This window comes from Episyrphus balteatus, chromosome 3, assembly GCF_945859705.1.
Source record: "Episyrphus balteatus chromosome 3, idEpiBalt1.1, whole genome shotgun sequence".
Classification (NCBI taxonomy): Eukaryota; Metazoa; Arthropoda; class Insecta; order Diptera; family Syrphidae; genus Episyrphus; species Episyrphus balteatus.
This window is the reverse complement of record NC_079136.1, coordinates 102,862,764-102,889,458: the sequence shown is the minus strand read 5'-3', so window position 1 is coordinate 102,889,458 and position 26,695 is coordinate 102,862,764. Positions and strand designations below refer to the sequence as shown.

The window sequence follows — 26,695 nt, the reverse complement described above, 5'->3', positions numbered from 1 at the left end:
TCGTACAGAATTTTGACAAGCAGAATTGTGACCCGCTCCCATTTCTTTGATAAGATCCTCGTTTTCTTCCGATAAATTGAATATTGCGACTACAAGGCTCTATTCTTAAATAAGGTTGTAAAGTTATTAAGACAAAATAACCTATAATTTGGTTTGATTCTGAAAGTGCTGAAGTGCGTTCTTTTATGCGCCGATGAGAACTATTGTTCATCGTTTCCAAATGAAAAAAAAATTACAAAATTTAATATTATGACGTCACAACATCGTTTTTAAATGCAATGTTGAACTGTGAAATAGATACATTTTGTAACTTTTTCCAACTCAGCTTCTGGACTTGAGGTACATATTGGTACTTTGGAAATTAAAAAAAAAAACCTACACATAACTTAAAAATCAAAAAAATAGTAGGCAACGCTAAATTAATCACCTACATTGTTTTTCATTTTCAGTCAGATTCTGTTGTGAATTATTTTTTAAAAAAATCTCTTCTTCTGGATTCAATTTCAAACTGATGTAAGTTACTCCTTGAAATAAAACTCTTTTATTCAACAAAAGTAATATAATGCACCTATGTACATAAGTTGTATAAATTATAAAGCAACAAAAAAGTAATCGGCAACTCTAAACCAGCAGTTAACCCTTTCACTGGAGCCACACAAACGACTTCATATCGCTCACACGTTTCTTTTTCAATTTTTCTGCTTAACAATCTCTTTTATGGTCTGTCTCCATTTAAACGAAATATACAACCATGACAATATATAGGTACAAAATAACAACAACACGGTACAACAAAAAAATTTAAAGGACAAATTACGATTACGAACACGAAACGGATTTTGCTTTTCTGTTGGGTGTATTTTTTTGTGCGATTTTAATTCTTTTTTTTGCTTTGATTTAACAGGGGTGCATGCACAGATGAGGCTCTACTCCCCTCCAGCGATAGGCCACTTCAAAAGCAGCCGTAGCAGCAATAGCAGGAGCAGCACCAGCACTATTACCTTCCAACTAAACTAAACCATCATCAGTTTCCGCTAAGGCTCAAGGGATGAAATCCTACGTACTTCGGCTAAATCTGCTTACTCTGTCTCCTCCTCGTCATCGACTTCGTCTCCGTCGGCAAAGCAGTCAAAAGCGGCAAAAGCAACAGCAGCGAGAAACTTTAATTGGATCGAGTTAATCCTCATCGGTCTTCCACTCTTACCCTGTTCATCTCTTCTATACTGCTTTTGCCTATTTCTATTTTCAACGAATGTGATTTCCGTGTCCCATAGCAAAAAATATATATATAAAAAGTTGGAATAAAAGTTAAATCTAAAATAAAGTTCCCAATCCTTCTCTCAGCTCCCATTCTCATCGCAGTTGGAGTCCATTGTGTTGTCGTTTATAGTTTCCAACACAAACGTAGCCATTAGAATCTACCCTTACAACAAAAAAAAAAAAACACCCCAACCCTTATCCTCGCCCTCCTCCCATTCCCACCCGCGCTCGCGTGTGAATGTGATTTCGTATAATGGTTGATATGCAAAAAAGCGTCTCGGTCCAAGTAGATAGTGATTTTGCCCTACTGTTACCCAGCGGTGTTTACGAGATCAAAAAAATGGAACCACGCTCGAAAATTCGGACAATTATTGTATTTTGTTTATTTCTGGCGATCGCTGGCATCATTGGATTTGGATACTTTTGTAATGATCAGGTGAGTGTTTTTGATTTTTCCAGTTAAGCGTGAAAACATATTTTATTATTTTTTTTTTTTTTCAAATTTACGAAATATTTTATCTTTGCAAAGCAAATCCTCGAAATAAGTTACGCGTGTCACATATAAAATCTCAGCTGATCGTAAACATGTGTTGATAAGCAAAAAAATCCAAAGGTATCCTAAAAATTTCTGGATTCTCGTGTATCTTATTGGAGATTTGATGAACTTAGGTATCTTGGATAGGTTATCTGTGCGTACGTGAACGCATCCATTTCAACAAGGTTGGCCAGTACTTGTTCCTTTTTAGAGATATGTATTTGAAATAGAAAAGAACCTGGGAGTAGAAGAGCTAGTGAACAAATCCGAGTAACGTAACTCTTTTAAGGCTAGAAATTCTTATAGTGGTGGTTCATGTCATGCTAAGTAAAATAATCTTCGTCTGGCAGGTTATATGTAAATGACCTTGAAAGTCTAAAAATTTTTATACAATTTAGTTAACCCACTGAAGAGTTAAAAAAAAATTGCCATACTTTTTTGAGGAGCAACTAACTTAAAAGTGTGCAGTATACCTGCACTAAATTAAAGTTTATTCTGTAAAGTCGAAACTTATATATGTGTTTGTGTAAGCGATTTTAAAAAGGAATGTGCAACTTCATACGGTTCCCGCCGTTGAGGTGGGAGAGGCAATTTTCTAAAAAATGAAACATACAAAAATATAAATATAAATAAAAAAAAATAAGAATGAAAATCTTTTTTCCAAGATCGAGGGGTTTTTGGAATTATTTTTTGGACAAAAAATGACGTTAGGTACAAAATTTCGGAAAATTTAAATTTTCTCGAAAACGGCTTTGTTAAAAAAAAATTTGTTAAAAAAAATTCAAATTTTAGTTACAAGGTTTTTTTGCACATAAACATATTTTCTAAATTTCTATATAAGAAATCATAAAATTGTATCAACTTGCTCTTAGGGGCAAATTCGTGCTACCCAGTCGTGCATTTTATTTTAATTATTCCGTTTTGCGACCGAAATTAGGTACTGATGCTCGGTAACTTGAAATAGATAACTTCCAGCAATTTTCGAATTTGAACATGCCCTCAAATGTGAAAAATTATATATTTCAAAAACTAGAGGTGCTAGAAAGAAACCAATATGATTACTGAATCCAAATATCTATAATTTAATACAAATCTTTCTGGAAAATTTTAACAAGTTGAAAATTGTTGGCCAGTGTAATAAATTATTGGAAGATGATGGATACTAATACAATTATTGTTAACAATGTCGCATTTTAATAGCTCCTCCGCATACCAAATTACATCCGAAAATAATAAAACTTGTGACTTGTGAGTCGACTTTTGTAAATTTGTTTTAATCAAAGTTACAAGAAACGACTATGTGAAAACCAAATAAGTATTTTGAAATACGTCAGTTGAGGTAAAAAAAAATTATTTATCAGTGTAGAGAGGAATTCTTAACAACTCCGATAGAAATGTTGTTGAGAGAATAGATTGCAATTCAACAATTCCGGGATACTTCTTTGGCCTTTTGTTTTTCTGTTTTTTTATATTCATTAACAACTACATTAAAATTTAAAGTAATCAGACTTTTTCTTTTCTTTTCTAAATACGAATTTGAGTTTGCCCAAAAATTTTTTTCGCGTCATTAATTAGAAGTTACCAAAAAATATAATTCGGTTGAGACTATCCTGGTGTTACAAAAAAACTTTATGACATTGACATCCAATAAAAACTTCTCAAAAATTATAATTCACTTCAAGAAATCAAGTAAAAATTATCTAATCCTCTGACACAGTTGTGTCTACTTTCTGTTCGGGTAAAATGATATTCTATTTTCATTAAAAAGTTAAAAAAAACATTTTTAAGAGTACTGGGTGAAGTTATCCAAGTGTTACAAACTGTATAATGACAATGAGATAATAGTCATTATATTGTCAGTCAATTGAAACACCAAATATATTTTCCTAACTCTATATTCATTAATATAATAATAATTTTTTTATAATAATTTTAACTATGAATAAACTATTAAAAAATGACTAAATTTGGTGAAAAATTGTATTTATGATCAAAAATCCAAATCAGCTCTTACAATTTTACAATACAAATACCTACTCGCATTTCAGTAATAATTTGCTTCAACATTTAAATTTTTAACCAGTTCAAGGTCGTTCTCATAAAATAATAAACACAATATTGTGTTTTTATTATTTAAACAAAAATACAAATAAATAGTTGCGTGAGTGTTTTCTACTCATAAAATATTTTCCCCAAACGAATGTTTTTCTTCAGTAAAATTTATATTTAAATTTAATATTTCGAACATATAACAATCAAAATGACACAAATATATAAATAAAAAACAAATTTATTAATTAAGATCCTAATAAATAATATAAAGCCAACCTACCTAAAAAAAAAACCAACCAACCCGCATTCTTCAGATATTTTTAATTCATATTATTTTTGTTTCCTCTTGATGCTGACATTCTATATCTAGTTTTGATTTTTATTATATTTTATTTAAATGGAATGTCAAGAGTTCAGTCATCCATGGCAAATTATAAGTCTACAGAAAAGATAAGAATTTTGACTGAAACGTGTTATTTTAATTTTGAATTCGTGGGGCGAAATGGGGAATACCACTTAATACAATAGATTATAAAGTAATAAATTAAAATAAACTGTGAAAAGCAACAATATTTTGATATTTATGAGCACCAGACCACCAGTATGTTTACATAAAAGTTCTATTTATTTTGGGAATCTCTTCGAGTTATCCATAGGTTTTTTTTCTGCTTGCACTTCGCCCAAAACAGTTTCACTAGAATTAATTTGAATCGATTAACCAGTTCAGTTAAACCTTGGATAAAAATTAGGTTTCAACTGTAATTTTAATTTTGATGATTTGTATTCGTTGCGATAATTTACACGTCATTGTAAACGTCATTGAACGTGTACATTTTTTAAAAGAAAAAAAAAAGTATTCTTGTTCTTAAAAATTTATGGCCTTAGCGGTTACAAATATTTTGCACATTTTATGATATCGAAGAGCAAAAGTAAATGTTCTCAGTTCAGAGAAATAGCAAAGTGATTGAAAGCAGCAAAAGCAGTCCCACCAATTAGATCGAAGATGCATTAGGTGAAATACGATTACGTTTCGTCTAAAAGTTTCCGTCACGAGCTAATATTTTTGTTTATTCAAAGCATGCAGTGGGTACAATTTTCAGGTTAAGTAACGAGCTATTATAAATATATCTTAAATTTCCATATTTGCTTTATTTTATCAAACGGAAAAAACGCTTTATTAAAAATCAATAAATAAAGAAAACAATAGTCGGTTCATCAAATAAAAGATTCAAAAACAAATATATTAGGTAGCTACCTCACAATTTAATGATTTCAATTCGAAGAAAAGCGAGCAAAGTTTTACGGTAAACCTGATGTGAAATAATACAAAAAAAAAAAATACTATATCAGTCGACACCACATCTCGTATTAGTACGTTCTAAAAACAAAAAAAAAAAATCGGCACCATTTGAAAACAAACTCTACACAATTTTATTGGAGCAAACATTTCCCTATACTGTTACTCAACTTCGCAATTCCAGACCACAATCAAACATCGTAATTCAATCTACCAAAAGCAGTCTATCAGTCTGTGTGAGTCGGTAGGTAAGGTTGCTGAAAAACTCATTCAATATGTCATCAATTTGTCGCCACACAAAACACTAAATCGCAATAGAAGAGCGGTTCTAAACAACAAAATCAAACAACATGCAAATTCTTGACGCAATTCCATTGCGTCAAATAAATTAAAACCGCAAACGAGATCGCATCATCATCGGCGGCGGCGTATCGTTTCAGCAAACAGCCTTCAAAGGCAATGCCAGTGGTAGTTGGAGCGAGTGGCAGCGGTTGGATGATGCATTTTGTGTCATGAAAATTAAATGCAATTTACGGTACCCGAACTCGGATTTATACTCGAACACAAATGTTATGCCAAAGCTAACTGATTGTCGTTGTGTGTATTTTAATTAACCGTAAAATGTTAATTATTCATGAATGTACCTTCAGAGACACCAATCCAGGCAACTCTAGTATGTATTCAATAGCTTCCGATTTCGACTTGTAGGTATATCTTCTGAGCTTTTGAATAAATTAATTTAATCCGTAAAGTAAACGATGCGAATGTCATACTTGGTTTGGCATACAAAGGCGTTCACAAAAATATTAACTGGGGGGACAACGGCAGTCCATAATGTTTAAGTTTCGTATGTTTCCATACTTGCAGTTTGGCTGCTATTTTATACCGTCAATTTCATTATAATCTTTGAACAACAACAACATCTTGAAGGTGCTACCACCAAGTGTTTATGGCTAGAGTTACAGTACTGTGACTCTAGCCATAAACACTTGGTGGCAGCACCTTCAAGATGTTGTTGTTGTTCAAAGAACTGTAACGCCAGTCCATAATATTGATTTAAATTATACAGACACAATGGACCTTACCAATAAACCTCACTTCAATATTTAACTGAATTATACATATTTTACAAAAGTACCAACATACAATTTAAAAGTCAGGTTAAAGACTAACCCTAGGTTAAATTTTATAGTTGACTTTTTCAACCAAAATATTTAACCGAGCGTTAACCTTTAACCTGACTATTAAATTGTTTGTTGGTATGATGATAAATGCATAATTCAGTTAAAGTGGAGGTTTGAATATCATGAGACATTCATATTAAATCCGGTAAATTGATCCCTGACTTTTATTCTTAGTCGGCAGATAGGGATAGACTAATTACTTTTTTCCGACAGCTTCAGACATTTTTTAACTAAACTTAATTACTTATTAAAATAGCTGCTCTTATTTGTTAAAACATTAGGTATTTAATTTTGTATATGATTCTTAAAAAACCGCTACTCTTATAGATACATCCATATGAGGAGTTCTGTCCACTTCTTTACAAGTTGGATGTTTTAAGGTCTTTAAATTGAAGTGCTTCGTTTTATCTTAAATATAATGAAAAAAGAAATCTTGGAGCTATCGATCCGTGAAACATTTTTTCAATATTTTTCCTTTTTACAAAGATTTTTTTTAAATGATATTTTTACAACTCTGCTGCGATAGAAATTTTGATTTTATATTCAAACTGAGCGATGAAAGCAATTTCATGCGATTTAGAACAATTTAAAAAAATTAAAAATAAACTTTTATTTTAACAATGTTTCACTAACGCCCATATTATTGAAACTACAAACTAGTAGGTAGGTACCAATTCAAATGGATTTAGTGTAAGCTTTCTTTTATGACTTTATTTTTACTTTTTTGTTTGAAACTCGTTCTGTAGCAATTATTTGTTAATTAATTTCCATTTAAGTCTCTATTAAAAATTGTTATTATTTTTTTAATAAAATTATAGGTAAGATATTTCTTAAATCTTTGGTTCCAAGTCCAAAAGAGTTTTAGAGTTCCCTTTCTCCTTTCGGCCGCCTATGTAACTCCAAATTCATACTCGTATCTTATTTCCCAAACAAAAAAATAAAAAAACGAAACTGTTTCTCTCTTAACCATTTTGTGGGCCAACGTCTTTGTGTAAGTGTATTTATATGCTTTGTGCAATAAATACCGCTAATGCTACTGAAAACCATTAAATAGGTTGTAAAATCGGATTGCAGCACCTTATGATGGCGTTTACATACTGCTGACGCGAAATAAACATTTGAAAACACTAACGCTGACTTTGCTTTCAAGCCTCAGTAACCCAATTTTTGTATAGGTGCACATTGAAGAGTGTATCTACAAGTGTACCGCAGGGGTGGTTTTGAATGCGGATTATCAGAAAGCATCGCTGTCCTCGCTAGAACGAGCTCCATTCTAATCCTTTAGCGAATCGAAAACTATATTCTGTTTGGCGCTACAGAGAGCCTTTTGGTTAAATGTTCTAAATAGAAAGCGTCGGATTATGTTCACGCCACACGATTCTTAAAGCTTCGTTCGTACCACACATGTGTGATGCTGTTCTAGTTAATTTTTTGATGGCGATGGCAACGCGACGAGACGCACGGGAAGACTAAGTGTGCTTGGGGCAATCGGTGGGTTGTGTATGCGGTGAACTGTGTCATGTTAAAGATTCGTGCTGATGCAAAGGATTAAATGAATTATCTTGTTGAATATGCGATTGAGTTCGGGTGCTTATTTTCTGACAGTTCGAAAAGAATAAGAGCTTAGAGGCAATAGGCAAAAGAAACGGCCGAAGGGTGGTACCAATGCCGAGCAATACTACCACGAATGGGCTAAATGCCTATGCTTTTATATGTTTAATACTTCCTCCACCCTAATGCAATATGTTTAAGGTTGTCACATTTTTTATGACATCAATTTAGGTTGGCGCGTGTGTACTGTACCTACATTCTACACAAATTATACTCATGGTACAACGTCAAACTTGGATTTTGTGTAACAGCGAACAGGTATACGAAACTCAATAGACATTATTATTAATATTAAACGGGTACTGTTTGACAAATTAAATTAATTTGTGTCAATTGAGAGGGCTTAGTGATGAAATGAAGGGAGAATTCTTGAAAGCAACTGATCAACGATAACGAAAATACGTTTCTAAATCAAAGTCTTTTAAAGGTTTTAACTTTTAAATGTGCTCATGTGCATGCAAAATTGATCTTAAATCAATATCACAAGCAATAAGTAACGCCGAAGCCAAATAAATATAGAATTATAGTTCAAATTTTTGTTTCAAGACATGATTTTTAATTGGTTTTCACACATATAGAAGAACCTTCACTTGAGTGCTGAATAAATAAGCAAAAATCACTAGAATATATTTTCTAGGTCACCTTAGAAGTTAAACTCAAATGAGTCAAAACATTAAAAAAAATTTGTATTTAATAAAATTTTTGATAAACATTTTTTTAAACTAAAAAAATAAAAATCTTTCGAATCCTAGCTCCGTGAAGCCAGAACTGCGACCTCAAAATTTTTGAACCAAATTTGTCTAATTCGTTTGTCAATGTTTGCCCACCCAAAATTTTCGTTTGTCCACCCTTCAAAAAAATTTTAGAGCAAATTCTATCAAATTTTGAGATAGACGTATAAAACCAACTGCAATTGTCCACCTCGAGTTCTATATATGTACATTAGGGTGGAGTGAAAAAAAAAGTTGTCTTATTTTTTCTTCTACATAGCCAGGATGGGTGCCATTTGGAACTTAAATAACAGGAAAAAAGTTTCAGATCAATCAAAGAAGTTTTAGAGGGTTCACAAGTCACTTGAAAAAAATGAAAACACCATAAAGGTTATTTTATGGATTTTTTTGAGTTTTTATTGTTTTACTCAGTTTTTTTGATTCGAAAAACATGTACATTATTATTTATTGTTCAATTTTCATTTAAAAATTACGATTTTATTGACTTAAGGCCCTTTCTGCAAGAATCCATGGGCGGCGAGCACCCCCAACCCCCATAATCCAGCCACGTAAAAACCAAAAATAAAGAAATTTCTTAGACAAAAATAGTTTTGGTTTTTTGTTAATTTCTCGAAAATGACAAGATTTTTTTGGATGCGGTTTTCTGTTTTTGTTTAAAAACAAATAAGAGCATCGAATTTTAATAACCTAAGTAGTACTTAGTTACATAAAATTTTGAAAAAATTTAGTTTGAAATTTTTTTTTTCAAAATTTTGATTTCGAAAATTAATTTTTCAAAAACTGTGCCAGAAAATATCCATATTAAACATTTTTGTAAAAGACGAGGTTTTTGGCTTAACATAAAGCACGTTATTGTAAGTATAACCGTTGATTTTTAATATTTTTTTGTTTCAAATTAAATAATTTCTTTTTTAAATTGCCCCTCCCCGCTAAACGAAGGGGAATAGACCCTCCTTCCATACGATTTTTTTCTTGTATCGACCGAACCTACACGCTCTAACTTTTTGGCACATTGCTCCATCTCTTTTGAAAATTGCTCCCAGTACATTACTTCCAACAAGCATGTAAATTTTAAAGGGCGTTGTGAACCCTCAAGATATTTTTTGATCGGGTTGAGATTTGGTATGTTTTTTTTTGATGACTAATGGCACCCGTCCCTGGTATGTAGAAGAAGAAAAAAAAAAAAAAGAAAAAAAAGTGCAGTTTCACTCCGCCCTAATGTACATACCAAATATTATCGTTTTTTCACCCCTCGTTTAGCAGCAATTCAAAAAACAAATTTTGCACTGAAAAATTGAAATTCCCCTAAAATCCCCAAAAATCAATTGTTATCAAAAATTCAAACGGTTGTCGTTTGTCCACCTCGAGTTCTATGCGTATACCAAAACTCATCGTTTGTCCACCCTCTGTTTAGGAGATATTCCAAAAAGAAATTTTTTAAAGCAACTCTCAAAAAAGTACGCATACACCACAGTGTACCTCTACTGAAAAGTCCCCAAAAGTTACTTTTTTTCAAAATTCAAATTTCTGTCGTTTGTCCACCTCGAGTTGTTTACATATACAAAAATCGTCGTTTGTCCACCCTACGCTACGTTTAAAAGATATTAAAAAAAAAAACAAAATTTGTATTGAAAAATTCCAAGTCCCATAAAATCTCCAAAAATTGATTTTTTTCAAAATTTCTGTCGTTTGTCCACCTCGAGTTTTTCACGTATACCAAATATCGTTGTTTGTCCACCCTTCGTTTATAAGATATTTAAAAAACAAAAAAGGACACATAAAATCCCCAAAACAAATTTTTCAAAAATTTTAGCAATTATTCTTATTCAAATAACTAAGCGCTCTCTCATTACTAGGTTAACTTTAACTAATTATATGAAAAAAAGTATCCAAAAATGGTATGAAAAGCCAAAAGTTTGTTTGACAATTTTTAATTTTGCAGTAAGAAAATTTTTTTTATTAACTTATTTTTTTTTTTAGAAAATTAAATGATTAGGTATTTCAAATGTATCCTTGCATTTTTTATAAAGTGATCCGTTGATGAGTTATGAATAGTTTAATTTAAGAGTATGAATTTTTGTTTGAAGACTGAAAATGCAGTCTTTAAAAACAAATAGCCTTTCAAAAAAAAATAATCACTTTATCAAAAAAAAAAAAAAAAAATGTCCCACTTCCTTAAGAGAAAATAAGAACAAAACAAATTTGGAAAATTTTGATGTTGGGATAGTTCTATTTCTATTTCACCATTTGAAATAAAATCTTTACTTCTAAAACTGAAAAACAAGAAAAAATTAAGATTTCACATGCTTTTTGTTTTGTCATGATTCGATTATTTTTCATTGAGAAACAGCTTATCAAAAACCACTAAAAAAAGAATCACGAATTTTGTTTGTTACTAAAATTTTGGGCTACCCTACTAATAATTTTGCTTCTAAATTGCTTTACAGAAGCAACAATTGCATCTGTAAAGCTTTATAGAACAAAAATTGTTTGTCGGGTACTGTATTTAGTTCATATAAATAGTTTAAGTTAGTCTGGTAAATTAAAAAGCTAAGTTATTTGAATTTTAATAAGTGGTATAATTTTTGTAAACAAAATTTTTGGGGTTTTTGTAATTTTTAGTAGGTACACTGTGGTGTATGCGTATTTTCTTGAGAGTCGCTATAGAAAAATTGTTTTTGGAATATCTCCTAAACAGAGGGTGGACAAACGAAGAACGTATAGAACTCGAGGTGGACAAACGACAGCATTTTGAATTTGGGATAAAAATTGATTTTTGGGGATTTTAGGAGAATTTCAATTTTTCAGTGCAAAATTTGTTTTTTGAATTGCTCCTAAACGGGGGTGGAAAAACGATAATATTTGCTATGTATATAGAACTTTGGACAAACGATTGCAGTTGGTTTTATAACTTCCTACACTTCCTATACAAAAAAAAAAAAAGAATTTGCTTTAAATTTTTTTTGAAGGGTGGACAAACGAAAAATTTGGTTGGACAAGCATGGACAAACGGTGAACAAACGAATTAGACAAATTTGGTTCAAATATTTTGAGGTCGCAGTTCTGGCTTCACGGAGCTTCGAATCCTCTAAGTTAAGTTTTGAATTTTGTATGTATACTCTGCTCTCATTTAAAGAGTAAAAAAAAGTACTCCAGTTTGTTTATCCTTACGAAAAGGGTGATAAATTTATAATTTACATAATAGATTAAAAAAAAAAAACAGTATCTTGTTTTATTTCCAACATTCAGAAACTACAGAAAAAACTTCTATTATTCAAAAGATTTTGAATTGTTATTTGAGTAAGAAATTTTATTTATCAAAAAGGAGCATGCCCAAAAATAGGAAACCGACGAAGTTACGAATACCAGAGTTACGGGCGACAGAGTTTCGAGCGTCAAAGTTACGCGAAACCGAAGTTACGAAAAACTAGAGTTACGAATTCTAAAGTTATGTTAAGCTATGACATGTGATTTTTGGGTTGGCAACAATTGCGAGGAACAATATAGAATTATGGAAATACAAACAAGAGATTAACATTTTTCTCATTGGTCAGAACTAAATGAGTAAAGCGAAAATGGGTGTTATTTAATCTTGTAAAATTTTGATTGGATAGGTCATCCTTATTGCAATTGTCAGGTATTAATTGATAATAAATACTGAAATTCGTTGTCTTTTTAAACTCAATTATTAAATTTTAATATACATCAACTATAGTTGACAATAGCAACTGGGGTGACAATCTTCTTACGAACCAAAAAAAAAAAAAATCATGTGTGCAATTCACACGTGGTAGAAGTGAAACCTTAAAAAAGAAAAATGTTCTTGCAAAAAAAAAAAAATAGAAAAAATCTACCTATTTTTATTCTATCACCTTCAAATCCATGTTTTTTATATGACAATCTATATAAATTTTATATCATCTGAAAGCTTATTGTCTAAGCTCAAAATATATATATCGATCAAGTCTATGAGACATCCACAAAAAGAGCTAGAATTTTTTAAACTCGATGAAATTTCATCAAAAAAAGCAAAAAAAGCAAAAAAAACATTTATTTTTATGTTCTCATGCTATTAATTCAATTTTTTTGTTTAACAACCTATAAAAAATTTTGTACCATGTGAAAGCTTATTGTTTCACCTTGTATAATGATGCATAAATATTATTTCAAAGATGTCTACAAGAGAAGTTAGAATTTTTTAAAGTCAACCATGTCGAATTTCCAGACTGAGATTACGGTACTTCCTACACTGCACAGTGGGTCCCGCCATAGGTCAAAAATAAAAAAGTAAATGTCAATTTTTTAAAATCCAATGATTAAACAACGTTCTACAATCTCCCATCGAACCAAAACCAAAAAAAAATTGACGGTTACCCTTTTTTTCATTTCTTAATAGCCATTCAAAGTCGGTATATAAAAAAAGGTACAGGTTTTTTATCGCTGCAGTTATAAGGTGTGAACTTGCGATAGTGATAGCGGGTGTTAAAAATTGTGAACAGTATTAAATTGTTATGGATATTAAACGAGAAGGTTAATACTTTCTAAAAACATAAATTATATTGTTAAATAACATTAAGGCTAATTGTAATGGGGCTCGTTAGCGAAGCAATTTTAACCATTTTTATTTAGCTCAATTTTCATTAAATTAGAGATTTAGTTGGTTTGCCTTCGAGTGCCCTCTACAATTTAAGTTCTCAAATGAAGAATACCGTTCTACCTTTCGAAATAATAGCACCGTTTTTTCCCCTTTTTTCCCCTTTTCGAGTAATACGAGTTTAAATGACGATACACGGAGAAAAAAAAAAATACAACGTAAAACTAAAAAAATTCCTTTTTGGCACTATTATTTTTATTAAAGACTGAACTAGAGGGTAAGGGTAAAGTGCTCGACTGACAGGCAGGTCCATTTCCGGCATTAACCATTTTTTTTTTATTTTCAAAAAAAAAAAATTTTTTTTTATTTTTTTTTATTTTTCTTGAAAATAACCAAAATTTTAAAAAACTGACTTAATGCATTTTTTTGCAATAATAAATCATATAAAATGATAATACAGGTGTTTCATTAAAAAAAAAATGGTCATTATATTTTTGACCGCACTTTGTATGGGAGGTGACCCACTGTGCACTGGTAGCTGATCATCGCCAACAGATCTCCAAAGGTGTTTTGAGGTATGTTTCAATTTTTTCAATTTAAGATTGTGTAACTTGTGGAGCACGTACCGTTATGTGTGATATATCAATTATGTTATCAGCATGCGTATTAAAGTTAAAATTTGTATGTGCACTAGATCAGAAGATATAACGTGTGTTGGGAAAGAATATCTTTTTACCATTATCTCCGAATTTTGAATAATGAAATCAATTGAAATTTTGTACAATTATAATTTATTTAATTACCTATCTACAGTACAAATTTTATTCATCTATCTATTAAAACAAAAAAGTTATAACAAGTTGAAGTCGTGTCGCGTTTTCGTTTCATCTTGTTTCAAATCACTACGATACTAAAGAAGTTTTCACTTCAAAAAACACAAAATTCTGCTAGTTGGGCAGGTACATAAATATGACACAATAGACCTGCCTATATGGCAAATATATAGGTATGTATATTAGAATTCTTTTTATTAGGTGGGGTTTTTGTTTTATTTTTAACTTATCCTGTTTCAAATAAATAAACAAGGAATGGGGTTGTTTTTTGCATAAAAAGATTAAACCACACCCATTTTCGTTAAAATCTATTAAAATAACCAATGAGAATCGATATTCTCTTATTTATGTTTCCATAATTCCATATCGTTCCTCGCAATTGTTGCCAACCCAAAAATCACATGTCATAGCTTAACATAACTTTAGAATTCGTAACTCTAGTTTTTCGTAACTTCGGTTTCGCGTAACTTTGACGGCTGTAACTCTGTCGCGCGTAACTCTGTTATTCGTAACTCCGTTACCATTTCCCCAAAAATATATAAAGAAAAAAACCAGCATCGGTACGAATGAGGCCTATATGGCTTGAAAGGGCATCAATAGTAGATAATAAATATTGTTATCTATCATGTTCATTTTAACAAAAAACAAGCTAACGACGTTATTTAAAAATCATCTTTAGCATAGGGCACATGATCTTAGGGTATTTTTCGATGCTGCATCCCATGGAACCAAGACAATCGGACTTCCCTGAAAAAAGTTATGGCTGAAAAAACTCTTTATAGTTCGAAAATAAGAATCGTCATAGCGAATTCCGCGGACGGTTTTTTGAAAATCTACTATTGATGCCCTTTCAAGCCATATACATATGTCTCATTCGTATCGATGCTGTTTTTTTGGCATTCCCCTTTGATTTAAAAAAATGATTTTAAAAAAATATTTTTACTCATTAGACTGCTAGGTGATCCACAAAAGTGATTAAAATTCTCCTTGCTTATTCATTTGCAAATTCTCCTGTTCAATTTTTTTTTATTTATTCGTAAACAAGTGTAATAAAAGATTAAATCAAAAGAATTTTTTAAATTTTTCTTACAATTTGAAAAAAAAAAAAAAAAAAAAATTATTTCCAAATCAATGCAACTACACTACATGATGGCGTCTTCCTACTAATTTTAAAAGTAAACAAAGCTTAACAATCTCAAACAAAATTCTGCTCCCAAAGTTATATCACCTATAAAATCTTATCAGCTGGAGACAAATATCACTGTTAAGTCACGTCAGACCTGGGGTAGGATAAGAAATTACCCATGATTACTTCTGTAAACAGACCAGGGGCTACTTGAAGTATAAACACAAAATTAAAATAATGATAAATGAATCTAGTACATTTTTATTACAAAAGACATATACCTATGCAATATACGGATTTCTATCAAATTTATATCTCTATCCCTTCTGTTTTATTTGCACTTAGTTTGCTTGTTTAGTCTATACTTATATAATTATCATATTTATTGATGAACAGATTGTATTCCATTTTTGAACATTGGTTTTCTAATTAGTGAGACTGGATTTCAAAATACATGCTATGAAACTCATTTTCTTTTTATTCCGAGTAAGAGATCTATCGTCAAATCATTTGTTGAGATGATATTTGACCATTCATTCCATATCAGTAAGATTATACTTTAATACTAGAACCAAAACGAAATCCTACGGAAAGTATGATTGTTAATAAAATTAAAAAAAATCTACTTTAAAATTTCAGGTAAGTTCGGGAAAGTTAGGTGTCGCACCTTTCTAAGACTGAAAGTTTGCAAATGATGTTCTTTGTCTAGAAATACTTTGTGTTCATTTAACGTACGTAAATAGGTACTTACTTAATATTATCGAAATCAAAAACAACACTATCTTGTATAGTCTACACCCAATCCAGCGTCGCATCGGATTGTGATTTGAAGGTTTTGTTTTTCTTTTGCATCAGTCCCTCCCCCGTCTGTTTGTACGAAAGTGTGTTTGATTACTTTGCAAACTGAAAGTTTATGCGAGAACCAAACAAACAGTATAAAGCGGTTTTGTTGTTGGTGCTTTTAAATTCCCGGCATCCCCCAGCTGTTCGGAGAACAGAAAACAAGATGACAAGTTTTTGGCGACAAAGACTGGTACTTTTTGCGTCAAATTGTCGCACTGTGCCTCAACTGATACCCGAGACCAAAAGTTTCTTTACGCATTGGGACTTTATGTGGAATACTTAAACAGGATTAAAAGTTAAGCAAGATTGGAGATGATTGAGGGGGAATAAATAAGTGGCGCAGCAACTTCTGGCAAACCATAAATCAGGCTAACACTTTTAATAAATAATTGAAGGGTATCTCGTAATTCGAAGTACTACACATCAGTAAATATAAATTCTCTCTTGAGATTCAAAATAATGTATATATATATATAGGGGAAGTGGGGGCAAGACCGCCTATGAGGGCAAGACGGTTTTCGTACTATGTTGTATGAAAAAAAGTAAAATTGGCAACACTTGCAATATAAAATAGGTGCCCTTTGGTACGATCGATCATGTCTGCAAGTTTTAGCAATTTCGGTTAAGACCCCGAAGAGTTACGGTAAATTTTGTGATTTCTCATCAAATTCGTTCATGTGAAAAGTCAGTTGTATTTTTGACACTGAAATAATTAAAATTTTTAACTTTTCCTTTTTTATAATAGAAAGTGAATATTAAAAAGTATTTTCTGTGAAAGGAGTCATAAAGATAAATTAAAAACAAAAAAAATATAACATCAAATATGATATAACTGGGGAAAGACCGCCCATGGGCGAAATTGGAAGCTCTGGTGGTGAAAAAAGAAGTTCACCGTTAAATCTTGCAAAAGCTAAGCAACAGGTGCCAAACAATGCTGTAATTGATGATTTTTTTTTATAATAATGGGAGTTTCTGCAAAAAACATTGAACTTAATGAATAAAAACTTTATTCTATTTAAAAGATATTTTTTTATTGGTTTTTAAGGCAGTCAAACACTAAGTGGGCCGTCTTGCCCCCACTTTCCCTACCTACCTTTGTATGATTTTTTGTTTAAAGGCTTTGCCGCAAATAATTCCGTCAGATGAAATACTTTGATCAAATTTTGAAAGCTGTGATTTATTGCAAAGGCAATAAAAGTAAATGATAGCAATTAAAGGGGCGCGGCATCATCAAAGAGGGTTTTATTCCTGTGAATTGTTGATACTTCGCGATGGTTGCTGAATTTGTGTAATGTAAACATTTTATATCTACCCGAAAATTGAGCTTATCCATGATTGTAAAGGGGTAAAAAGGCTTAAAGGTTGTACCTATCTACGTTTGGTGTTTTTTTTGTTTTGTTTTAATTATTAGGGTTGTCAAAAAGGTACTGGGATTTACTTTCGAATAAAATGTTTGAAAAGAACTCCATTTGTGATCAGATTACATGATTACGATTAATCAAGTGTGTCAGAACAGATGTAAATTAATCTGTCGGCAAATCATAAAAAAGTATTAAAGAAGATTATAAAATGATTCTACAAGTTGTAAGGGTATTAGGTCATTGAAATGAATTGGTGCTAGTAAGATTTAATGGGGATTATCTTTTTGAAAAGTCAATTCCAAACCAAGAGTAACAGCGGTAAAAATTCTTAACAGGCAGTAAACACCAGAAGTCAGAATACAAAATTAGAGGCAGATCTAATGTTCGTTTGAGGCATGAATTAAATATACTGTGGCTTCTTTTGTAGGCTGAATGTTCAGTTAAAAAGTAAAAAAAAAAAAAATTGAACGAGGTGTAGAATATAGATGTAGGTAGAACGTAGAAGGTATGTCTATTGTCTTTTGTTATCTATCTTTTGGTTCCATAACCTCTAAAAGACCGTGATATATAATCTAAGTTAATATACAAATTGCTTACAAATGTAAAATTTAAATTGTTTTACACTTGTGGTACCTAGATGCTTGAAGTAAATAAAAAAAACTTTTTCATACTCTTGAAATGTACTTTCTCTTTCTACCAAAACCGTAATTTTTGTAGCTTAATCAATGCAAACACTTAAATGATAAACTAATTTCCAATTACTTTAAATATAGCTCGCGGTCTTACAATATGTGAAGATCTTCGAAATGCATGAATTCACTTACCAAAATATCGCTAAATCAGACTACAGTGCAATATTTTTGAATATCAAGGCACAGCTAGTGTAGGTCATTTTTTTAGATTTTGCTTTTATTTTTGAATCCGACAAAAACTACCGGAAATTACTTGCTCGCCACTGTATGCACTGCACGTGTATTTATGGCTATTTGTTTGGCAGAAGTAACTATTAAACATTATCTTATCGACCTCCTCATTGCGATCGCGACGACGAAGCCTTACTAACTTACTTAGAAAATAGAGTCCAACGGATATGATTTAAGGCATTTTGCTTTTCTTTGTTTTCGTTACTATCAGCTGTTGATTTTTGTCTTAAAAAAAAACAGTTAGTGAATTGTTAATTTAGTGATATGAAAATGAAAAAAACCAAAAGCCTTGTCAAAACTCTTTGGAAAAAAAAAAAACAGAAAAATAAGATAATTTGTATCTACATAATTCATAATTGCATTTTTTCACTTTAAACTTAAAACTATAGTTATACCGTTTTACTTATTTGGGGCCCAGGTTTCAATAGTAACTTAAAGCTAAGATAAACCTCGTTTGATAGTCTAACTGATGATTGAAAAACCGGGGCTAACAAAAATTAATTGAATAATAGTCTTCGAAATATTTTTTCTATTTCCTATTTTGAGAAGAGAAATAACTTCAGTACATTTAAGATGGTAAGGAAAACAACCACTTTCAACATTCTTATTAAGAATTCCAAGGCATCAACGAAAAACCAGCAACATTTTTTCATAAAATACTTGAAACGACATCACACAAATTTTTATTAAAAAAAATTTTGTGTAAACGAAATTAATATTTTTTGGGAAGTTAAATTCGCTGTAAGAAGAGTTTATATTAAAAAAATGTTCGCTGTAATAATATTGGTCTTTATATCTTATTGCTTTCGATATATTTCTAAGCTCCATGCAAGGCCACTCAAAAAATAAGAAAAAAATACATCACGTTTCAGCACTCGACATATAGGATATCCTTTTCCCAAATTAACCACTTGTCTAACATTCAATCAAAAGCCAATTTTTTTTTTTTTTGTGGTTTTGTTCAGCAATCAAGTCACGATTCAACACCTTTATACCTCAAGTATTTGATCCATTCCTATGTTACATAAAAACTCAAGTCCCTGCCTTTTTCGTGCTGCACACTTAACTCATACACACCCTAAAAAAAAAAAAATACTTTTACACTTTTTATGTTCACCTTTACATATAGGTATCCCTATTTCTTTTGTTTAATACCTACTTTTTTTCTAAGTGTCGAAGTTAGACCAGTTGATATCCTTTTCCTTAGTAGTTTAGCTCATGTTTCCGGATAGTAACACATGCCTTTTTGAACTACAAAAGAAGGCCTACGGTAAGACATTCTGGAATAATATTTTTTAGGCAAAACCAAAGACATGACTAAGAATATGACATTCTGGCAGTTCTCTAAAATATTCGGCATCATTTCATTCCTGTTCATTTTTGTAATTTGGAGGTCGAAGGTTATATTTGTTGGTTTTCTTTATTGACTCGTTTATGATTTAAAGATGGATTTTAATCTGAATGGAAATTTCGGTCCAGGTTTATGATTATATCACATCGAGGAATCGAATTCAAATAGAATGAAAACACAAGTTTTTTTTTAGAAATAAGAACACAATCACAACACATTTTTCATCCAGGGCTGATATCTCGAGTTTTCTTTTCGTCGGTCTAGGTATACATATGTACATACATGAACAGCTCCACAAGTCGGATCAGATCAGGTAATTCGGATTCAATTCGATCCTGGTATACATATGTAAACCTAGATCCTGATTCAATTCGGATTCAAATCGCCTTATAAATAAGGTACCTACTTATATATTTTTCTTCCAAAAACACCATGAAAGTGAAAATAAAGCACATCTATTAATTACACTGGTCTACAAAATTTAATTTTTTTTTTGGTGCGGGCACTTAAATATACTTTTCTATAGGTTTTTAATGTGCTGAATTCAAATCTGAAGTCAGAAATATCCTATCAGCTCCCGTTTTTGAAATATTACTGTTTGAAAGTTAAAAAAAATCGTGTTTTGACTTATTTTGAAGTTAACAAGATTTTCCCCACATGAACCAAAATATACTTTTCTGAAGGTTTTCGGTGTGCTGAACTCGAATTCGAAGTCAAAAATATCCTAGCAGTTCACGTTTTTGAAATATTTTTGTTAGAAAATGCAAAAAAACGTCTTTTTACTACTTTTGGTGCTATGCCTTAATTTGAAGAAAATTTTTTAAATATAAATCATAACGGTTTCTATAAGAATTATTTTCGTTCTTCCAAGACCCATTTAAATCTTTGCAATATCTTTTTTTTTGCGCGAGATATCTTAAAATGAAGTAAGAATGTTTGGCTTAATTTATCAAAAAAGGAGATGAAAACGTGATACATTACAATAAGCCATAAAACTGACAATATCTCGAACAGTAAAAAAGATATCGAAAAGATTTACAAAATTCTTGAAAGAAGGAAAACAATTCTTACAGAAACCGTAATAAATTGTATTTAAAAAAAATTTCTTCACATAAAAGCATAACCTCAAAAGTAGTTATGTTTGCATCTTCTAACGGTAATATTTCAAAAAAGGGAGCTGATAGGATGTTTTTGACTTCAGATTCGAGTTCAGCACAACAAAAACCTTTAGAAAAGTATATCTTAGTCTCGGCACCAAAAACGTTGTTGACTTGTGTTATCTATATACATATATAAAAATTAAATGCTGTTCGTTAGTCTCGCTAAAACTCGAGAACGGCTTGACAGATTTTCCTAATTTTGGTCTTGAATTATTTGTGGAAGTCCAATGAAGGTTTAAAAGGTCATACCATACGCCTAGCCTTAATAGTTAGGGTGGTCCAACAAACATATTTTTTTCTGAACGATTCTTTAAAATTTGTGTGCATAGGCTAGAATATGTCCAGTGCCGAAGAACAAAAAGCCTGTTCTACCTTCAGATTTTCGGCCTATTAGTATTCTGCCAGCACTCTCCAAGGTATGTGAAAGAGTTATAAAGGATCAACTTTTGAAAAATAATTTTATATCTAATAATTTTTTCAAGAACCAGTCCGGTTTTCGCAAGGGATACAGTACGACTTCAGCCATAACTAATATAACGGATAATATAAGACAAAATTTAGATAAGAAAATGGTATCTATTCTTCTCCTTCTCGATTTTAGTAAAGCCTTCGATAGTGTGGATCATAACATTCTCTGTCTTAAACTTAAGAAACTGTTTCGTTTCTCTACGATGGCATGTAATCTTATATTTTCTTTTCTTAATGGGAGAAGCCAGGCTGTAAACGTGAACATGGAAACTTCGTCATTTTTATCCCTCCACCGGGGCGTTCCCCAGGGATCGATTTTGGGCCCTGTGCTTTTCACAATGTTTGTTAATGATTTGCCTTCGGTTGTTAAACATAGTTCTGTTTTTATATACGCCGACGACGTACAGATGCTACATTCCACTGAGCTGAGTGATCCAAACAGGTGTGTAACAGAACTTTCTTTCGATTTTGATATGGTACTTAACTGGGCCAAGGAAAATTCTTTGGTTTTAAACGCTGGAAAATCAAAATCTATTGTTTTCAGAACCTCTTTGAATCCAGTTTCATTAAATTTGCTGAATCTTGATGGCAATATAATTCCATATGAAAATAGCGTTAAGGTACTAGGTTTCTATTTGGATGAAAAATTATCATGGGAATTTCATGTAAACAGCTTAATCAGAAAAATTACTTTCACATTAAGAAAACTATATTCGATAAGCGATTATTTACCTCTCAAGGTTCGCTGGAAGTTATGCAAGGCCCTCGTTTTTCCATTCTTACTCTATGGCTGTGAAGTTTATAGTGGCTGCAATTTGAGTTTACTTAATAAACTTAAACTTTGCTTTAACTCTGCTGTGAGGTATGTTTTTAAAAAAAGAAGGTTTGATCATATTAGTGAACTTGTAACTAAGTTTCTTGGCTTATCTTTTGAAAATTTTATTAAAATGCGTTCAATGATTTTAATTTTTAAAACTATTAAAACTAAAACTCCTTCATATATCTTCAACAGCATTACGTTTAGCGCACTTCGACTTCATCCAACGAATATTAATACAGCTCCACATAGAACTAACATTATGGCGCGTTCCTTCATGGTGCGTTCTGCCAAATTATGGAACTCTTTGCCTGATCATATCAGAAATATTTCTAAATCAATTAATGTTTTTAAAAAAGATATTAGTCTGTTCCTCCAAGACACCCACAATAATTGAATTTGCTTTTTCTTGGCATATCTACATCTTTGGCTAAAACAAGTTTTTTTTTGCTATTTTATTCCTTTATTTTTTTTTTTGTTTTAAATATACTTCTAAAAATTTTGAATTGAATTGATAAATTAGGGCTAAGCAAGCATGAGCGATTATAATTTAATTTATTATACAGTATATTTTATAAAGCAAAAGTTGTACATGAATTTTTTTTGAATTTTTTATACCTATGTATACATTTCTTTTGCTATTCATATAATAATTAACTTTAGTTTATAATACATTTTTTTTGTATTTAAGTCGAACTTTTTACATTAACTTAGTGACCTCTTTGATGATCTGTAAAGGTCCTAGGTTGCGTTTTAGATCTCAATAAAAAAAAAAAAAAAAAAAAAAAAAAAAGAATATGATAAAAATGAAAGGAAAAATAAATTACGGGCGAACCAAGTTCGGGAAGTGGGTGGGTTGAGTTTTTAATGGTAAAAAATGGTATATCTCGATTTCCGGCAAAACTACAGATCCTATAGGAAAAAGTTGTATGGCAAAGTTGTAGATAATAAAAAGATCTACAACTTTTGTATGAACAATTTTTTCACATAACCTCAAAATTTATGTGAAAAATTAAAAAAAACCGAGTTTTTGGTTTTTAATTTTTATCTTTTTCAAAAACAAAAATTTTTCTACGAAATTTGGTGAAAACTTATCTTATTATGTCCCAAATACACTGTAATTTATTTGATTTAAAATATTAATTTGTTTACCTTATTTTGACTTAATACAAAAAAAAACACCCTAATTTTCAATCGAAAATTCACGTGTCAAAATATCAGCTTTTTTCAAAAAGTCGGTGGGCATTTCGTTCGTTAAAATGTCTATTTTCTGATGGTGTAAAAAAAAATTGTACATTAGTATACTATAGAACATGTTCTCGTAAAATTCAAAAAAAGAAAAAAGCTTGAATTCGAAAAATTTTTGTATCATTGTTTACAATTTTGGCCTATTTATTCAAATTTACACTTTAATTACTCAAAAAACGTAAGATTTATCAATGTTACATGAATTCTTACGTTTTTTTGAGTAATTAAAGTATTTTAATTTTTGTTTTTGAAAAGATAAAAATAAAAAACCAAAAACTCGGTTTTTTTAATTTTTCACATAAATTTTGAGGTTATGTGAAAAAATTGTTGATACAAAAGTTGTAGATCTTTTTATTATCTACAACTTTGCCATACAACTTTTTCCTATAGGATCTGTAGTTTTGCCGGAAATCGAGATATACCATTTTTTACCATTAAAAACTCAACCCACCCACTTCCCGAACTTGGTTCGCCCGTAATTTATTTTTCCTTTCATTTTTATCATACTCACCTCCTTTTCCAATGGGTTTCATCCTACTATGATTTTTGTGTACTTTTTAATGTTTTTGAAGGCATCGGCACTGGTCTAATCAGGTAGGTATAAGGTTCGGCAAAAATCTATTTTGAGTACTCCAAACAAATTATTATTATTTTTTAGAATGATTTTTATTAATTAGGTGTTTTTATGACTGAAGAACGGCTGAACCGATTTAGTTGAAAATTGGTCGAGGGTTAGGTTAGCACCAAGAGAAGGATACAGAATACTTACAATTACCCACTATTCACAAAAAAAATAATTTTATGTTATCACCCAAATTCACCATGTCCATTGTCCATTAGAGTGCCTCTTAAAAATCAATTTTCGAAATTTTAATGGGACACCCTTTCATTTTGTTCTTCATGCCTTAAATATATAAATAGAAAATAAATAGCGATAGAAAAAAAGTTGTATAGCAGAGTTGTAGAGAATTTTAAGGTGAATAATCTTATTTTGGAAGGTTTTTTCATAATTTTGATAAAAGTGTTCAAAACTTTAAAATTGTCACTTTTTTCTGTTTTTTTTTACTTTGTTGGCTTGTAACTTTTTTAATATTCAGAATATCGAAAAAGTGTTTTTAACATAAAAGACTCGAAATTTAATTGCCTACGTTTCTTGTACACAACTGAATAGAAATCGAGATATTCAACAAAAACTAAAATCCAAGATGGCGGCCGAAAGGTGAATTTCGCGAGTGCGAAAAATCAGGGTAATGATATTCAGCCAATGCTTTATGGTATGAGCACAAAAAACTGCTGGGTCAAATTATAAATGCACTGGACTAAAAATTTGGTCCAGTTTAAACACGTTTTAGGGGTCGCTACCTCAATTCAAAGTTTTGAAAAACAACAAATTTTGTTTTTTTTTCTCGGAAAATTTTTAAATTTGTAATCAGAATTAAATAAGTTATATTAAATCTTTAGCTGTTTTGAAAGAAATTTTTGATAAAAATACAGCGGAATAAAAATTACGTTTAATTTTGAATATTTTTGAGTTTCTCATTTTTTTTTGTTATTCTGTAGAATAGCTTACTGAGTGATCTTTCTTGGTTGAAAAATTCAATGGTTTTATATAATTGCTTATGAGCTTAATATCTTTATTCATCAGACAGTTAACTGTTTATTAGAAGATTGAAAATAGAGTCTTAAGCATACTTTGTATTGTTTTCTCTACTATAAATTTGAAAACAAATTTTGTTGAAATTGATAATTTTTTTTTACTTAAATCTTTAGTGAATGGTAGCGACCCCTAAATTTTAATATTAAAATCGGAAAAAAATACCATATACTTACGGTGACCATATTTCTGCAAGCGAAACCCGGGACAGATAAAAAATTCGTTGAATCGTTTTGAAAATATTGATTTTTCAAAAAAAAAAATTAAATATTTTAAATGAGTTTTCATAATTTTTCCTTATTTTGATATGAAGATTTTCTAAACGATTTTATGGGAGCGTTTATGTTGAAATCATTTAAGTCGTTTACGAAATCAGAAATCAAGAAAATGGTTATATAATAATGTCTGTTAATAACTTCTAAAAAAACATTTTTTTAATCAAAGTCGGGAGAGCTGTATTTTAACATTTTAATTTTATTTTAAATGTGTTTGAAATTGTTTGATCTTTAACACAATTTTTAACATTTCCTTAAAAGTTTTGAAACTTATCTGGGTTCTTTACTCTTCCATATGTTGTTCTTTATTCGAAAACATTTTACCTGGTGTAGCAACCTGACAAACACAAGCTGGAACTAAATAATTGACGAACATTTAAAAAAAACTAAAGGCTTATCTAGAGTTATGTTTGTTACCGCATAACTTTGGACTGAGTGAACCAATTTTGATAATTCTTTTTGTATTGGAAAGCTGGTGGCTGCAGTGTGGTCCCATTTCAATTTCGTTCACTTTTAGCCATAGGAACTATTTAAAAAACATAAAACCCAGTTTTGATCCATGGAAGTTGGTTTTGTTTTTTTTGCTAAAAATGATTATTAATCGTCATTTATTTGTCCAGGCAATTTTTCTTGCAGCAAAAGTTTTTTGACTTTGGAGACTTAAGAAATGTTCGTTTTGCTTCAGCAGCGTACTAGGCTTAATGCTTTAAATTAGTAAACATTTTAATTTCCAGCCACTGTTTGAATACAAAAATCAGAGAATGTCCAAATACTGGACAATCACGGGACAAATAACAAAATACGGGACACTTATACGTCCCGGGTTTCTTAAATAAAAACCCGGGACAAGCTGTAGAAATACGGGACAGTCCCGGGTAAACAGGGACGGATGGTCACCGTACATATAGGTACTATGCTTATTAGGGTGGGTCAAAAAAATCGAAAATTTTTTTTTTGATTTGGTACTCCAAAAAATCGATTGCTAGACCCCTCTAGAATATACACACCAAATATGAGCTCTTTATATTAATGGGAAGGTCCTCCGCTTTGCAATTTTCCATTTTTACATCAAGCTTCTACTAAAAAAAAATAATTTTTTTATTAATTGACTTTTTAGCAAATTTCTTTTCATATTCTTGTAGGAAATTGAACGTTCTACAAAAAAGGCCTTATACACTTTTTTCGTTTATCTAACCGTTGAATAGATATTTGAGGTCCAAAAATCGAGAAAATCTTTAAAAATTCGTTTTTTGTTCTTAATTTTGTAACAAATTGAAAAATTATAATGATCAAACGCGCAAGACATTTTCTTGTTGGAAATTGATTGCTCCACAAAAAAGGTCTTATTAACTTTTTTCATTAATCTAAACAT

General features: G+C 30.8%; 1 protein-coding gene across 4 annotated transcripts in view; it reads left to right on the top strand.

Annotated features, from left to right (window-relative positions):
• The window catches only part of LOC129914412 (heparan-sulfate 6-O-sulfotransferase 1), a 258,614-nt gene that overhangs the window by 8,824 nt on the left and 223,095 nt on the right, over positions 1-26,695 (top strand). For 2 of the 4 annotated variants that reach the window (XM_055993657.1, XM_055993660.1), the window contains exon 2: positions 905-1,696. In XM_055993657.1, coding sequence (XP_055849632.1) covers positions 1,514-1,696 — 183 coding nt within the window. In that variant the 5' untranslated portion in view covers positions 905-1,513. Of the gene's footprint in view, positions 1-396; positions 555-904; positions 1,697-26,695 lie in introns of those variants that run through there. The other 2 variants (XM_055993658.1, XM_055993659.1) reach the window with 2 other exon arrangements.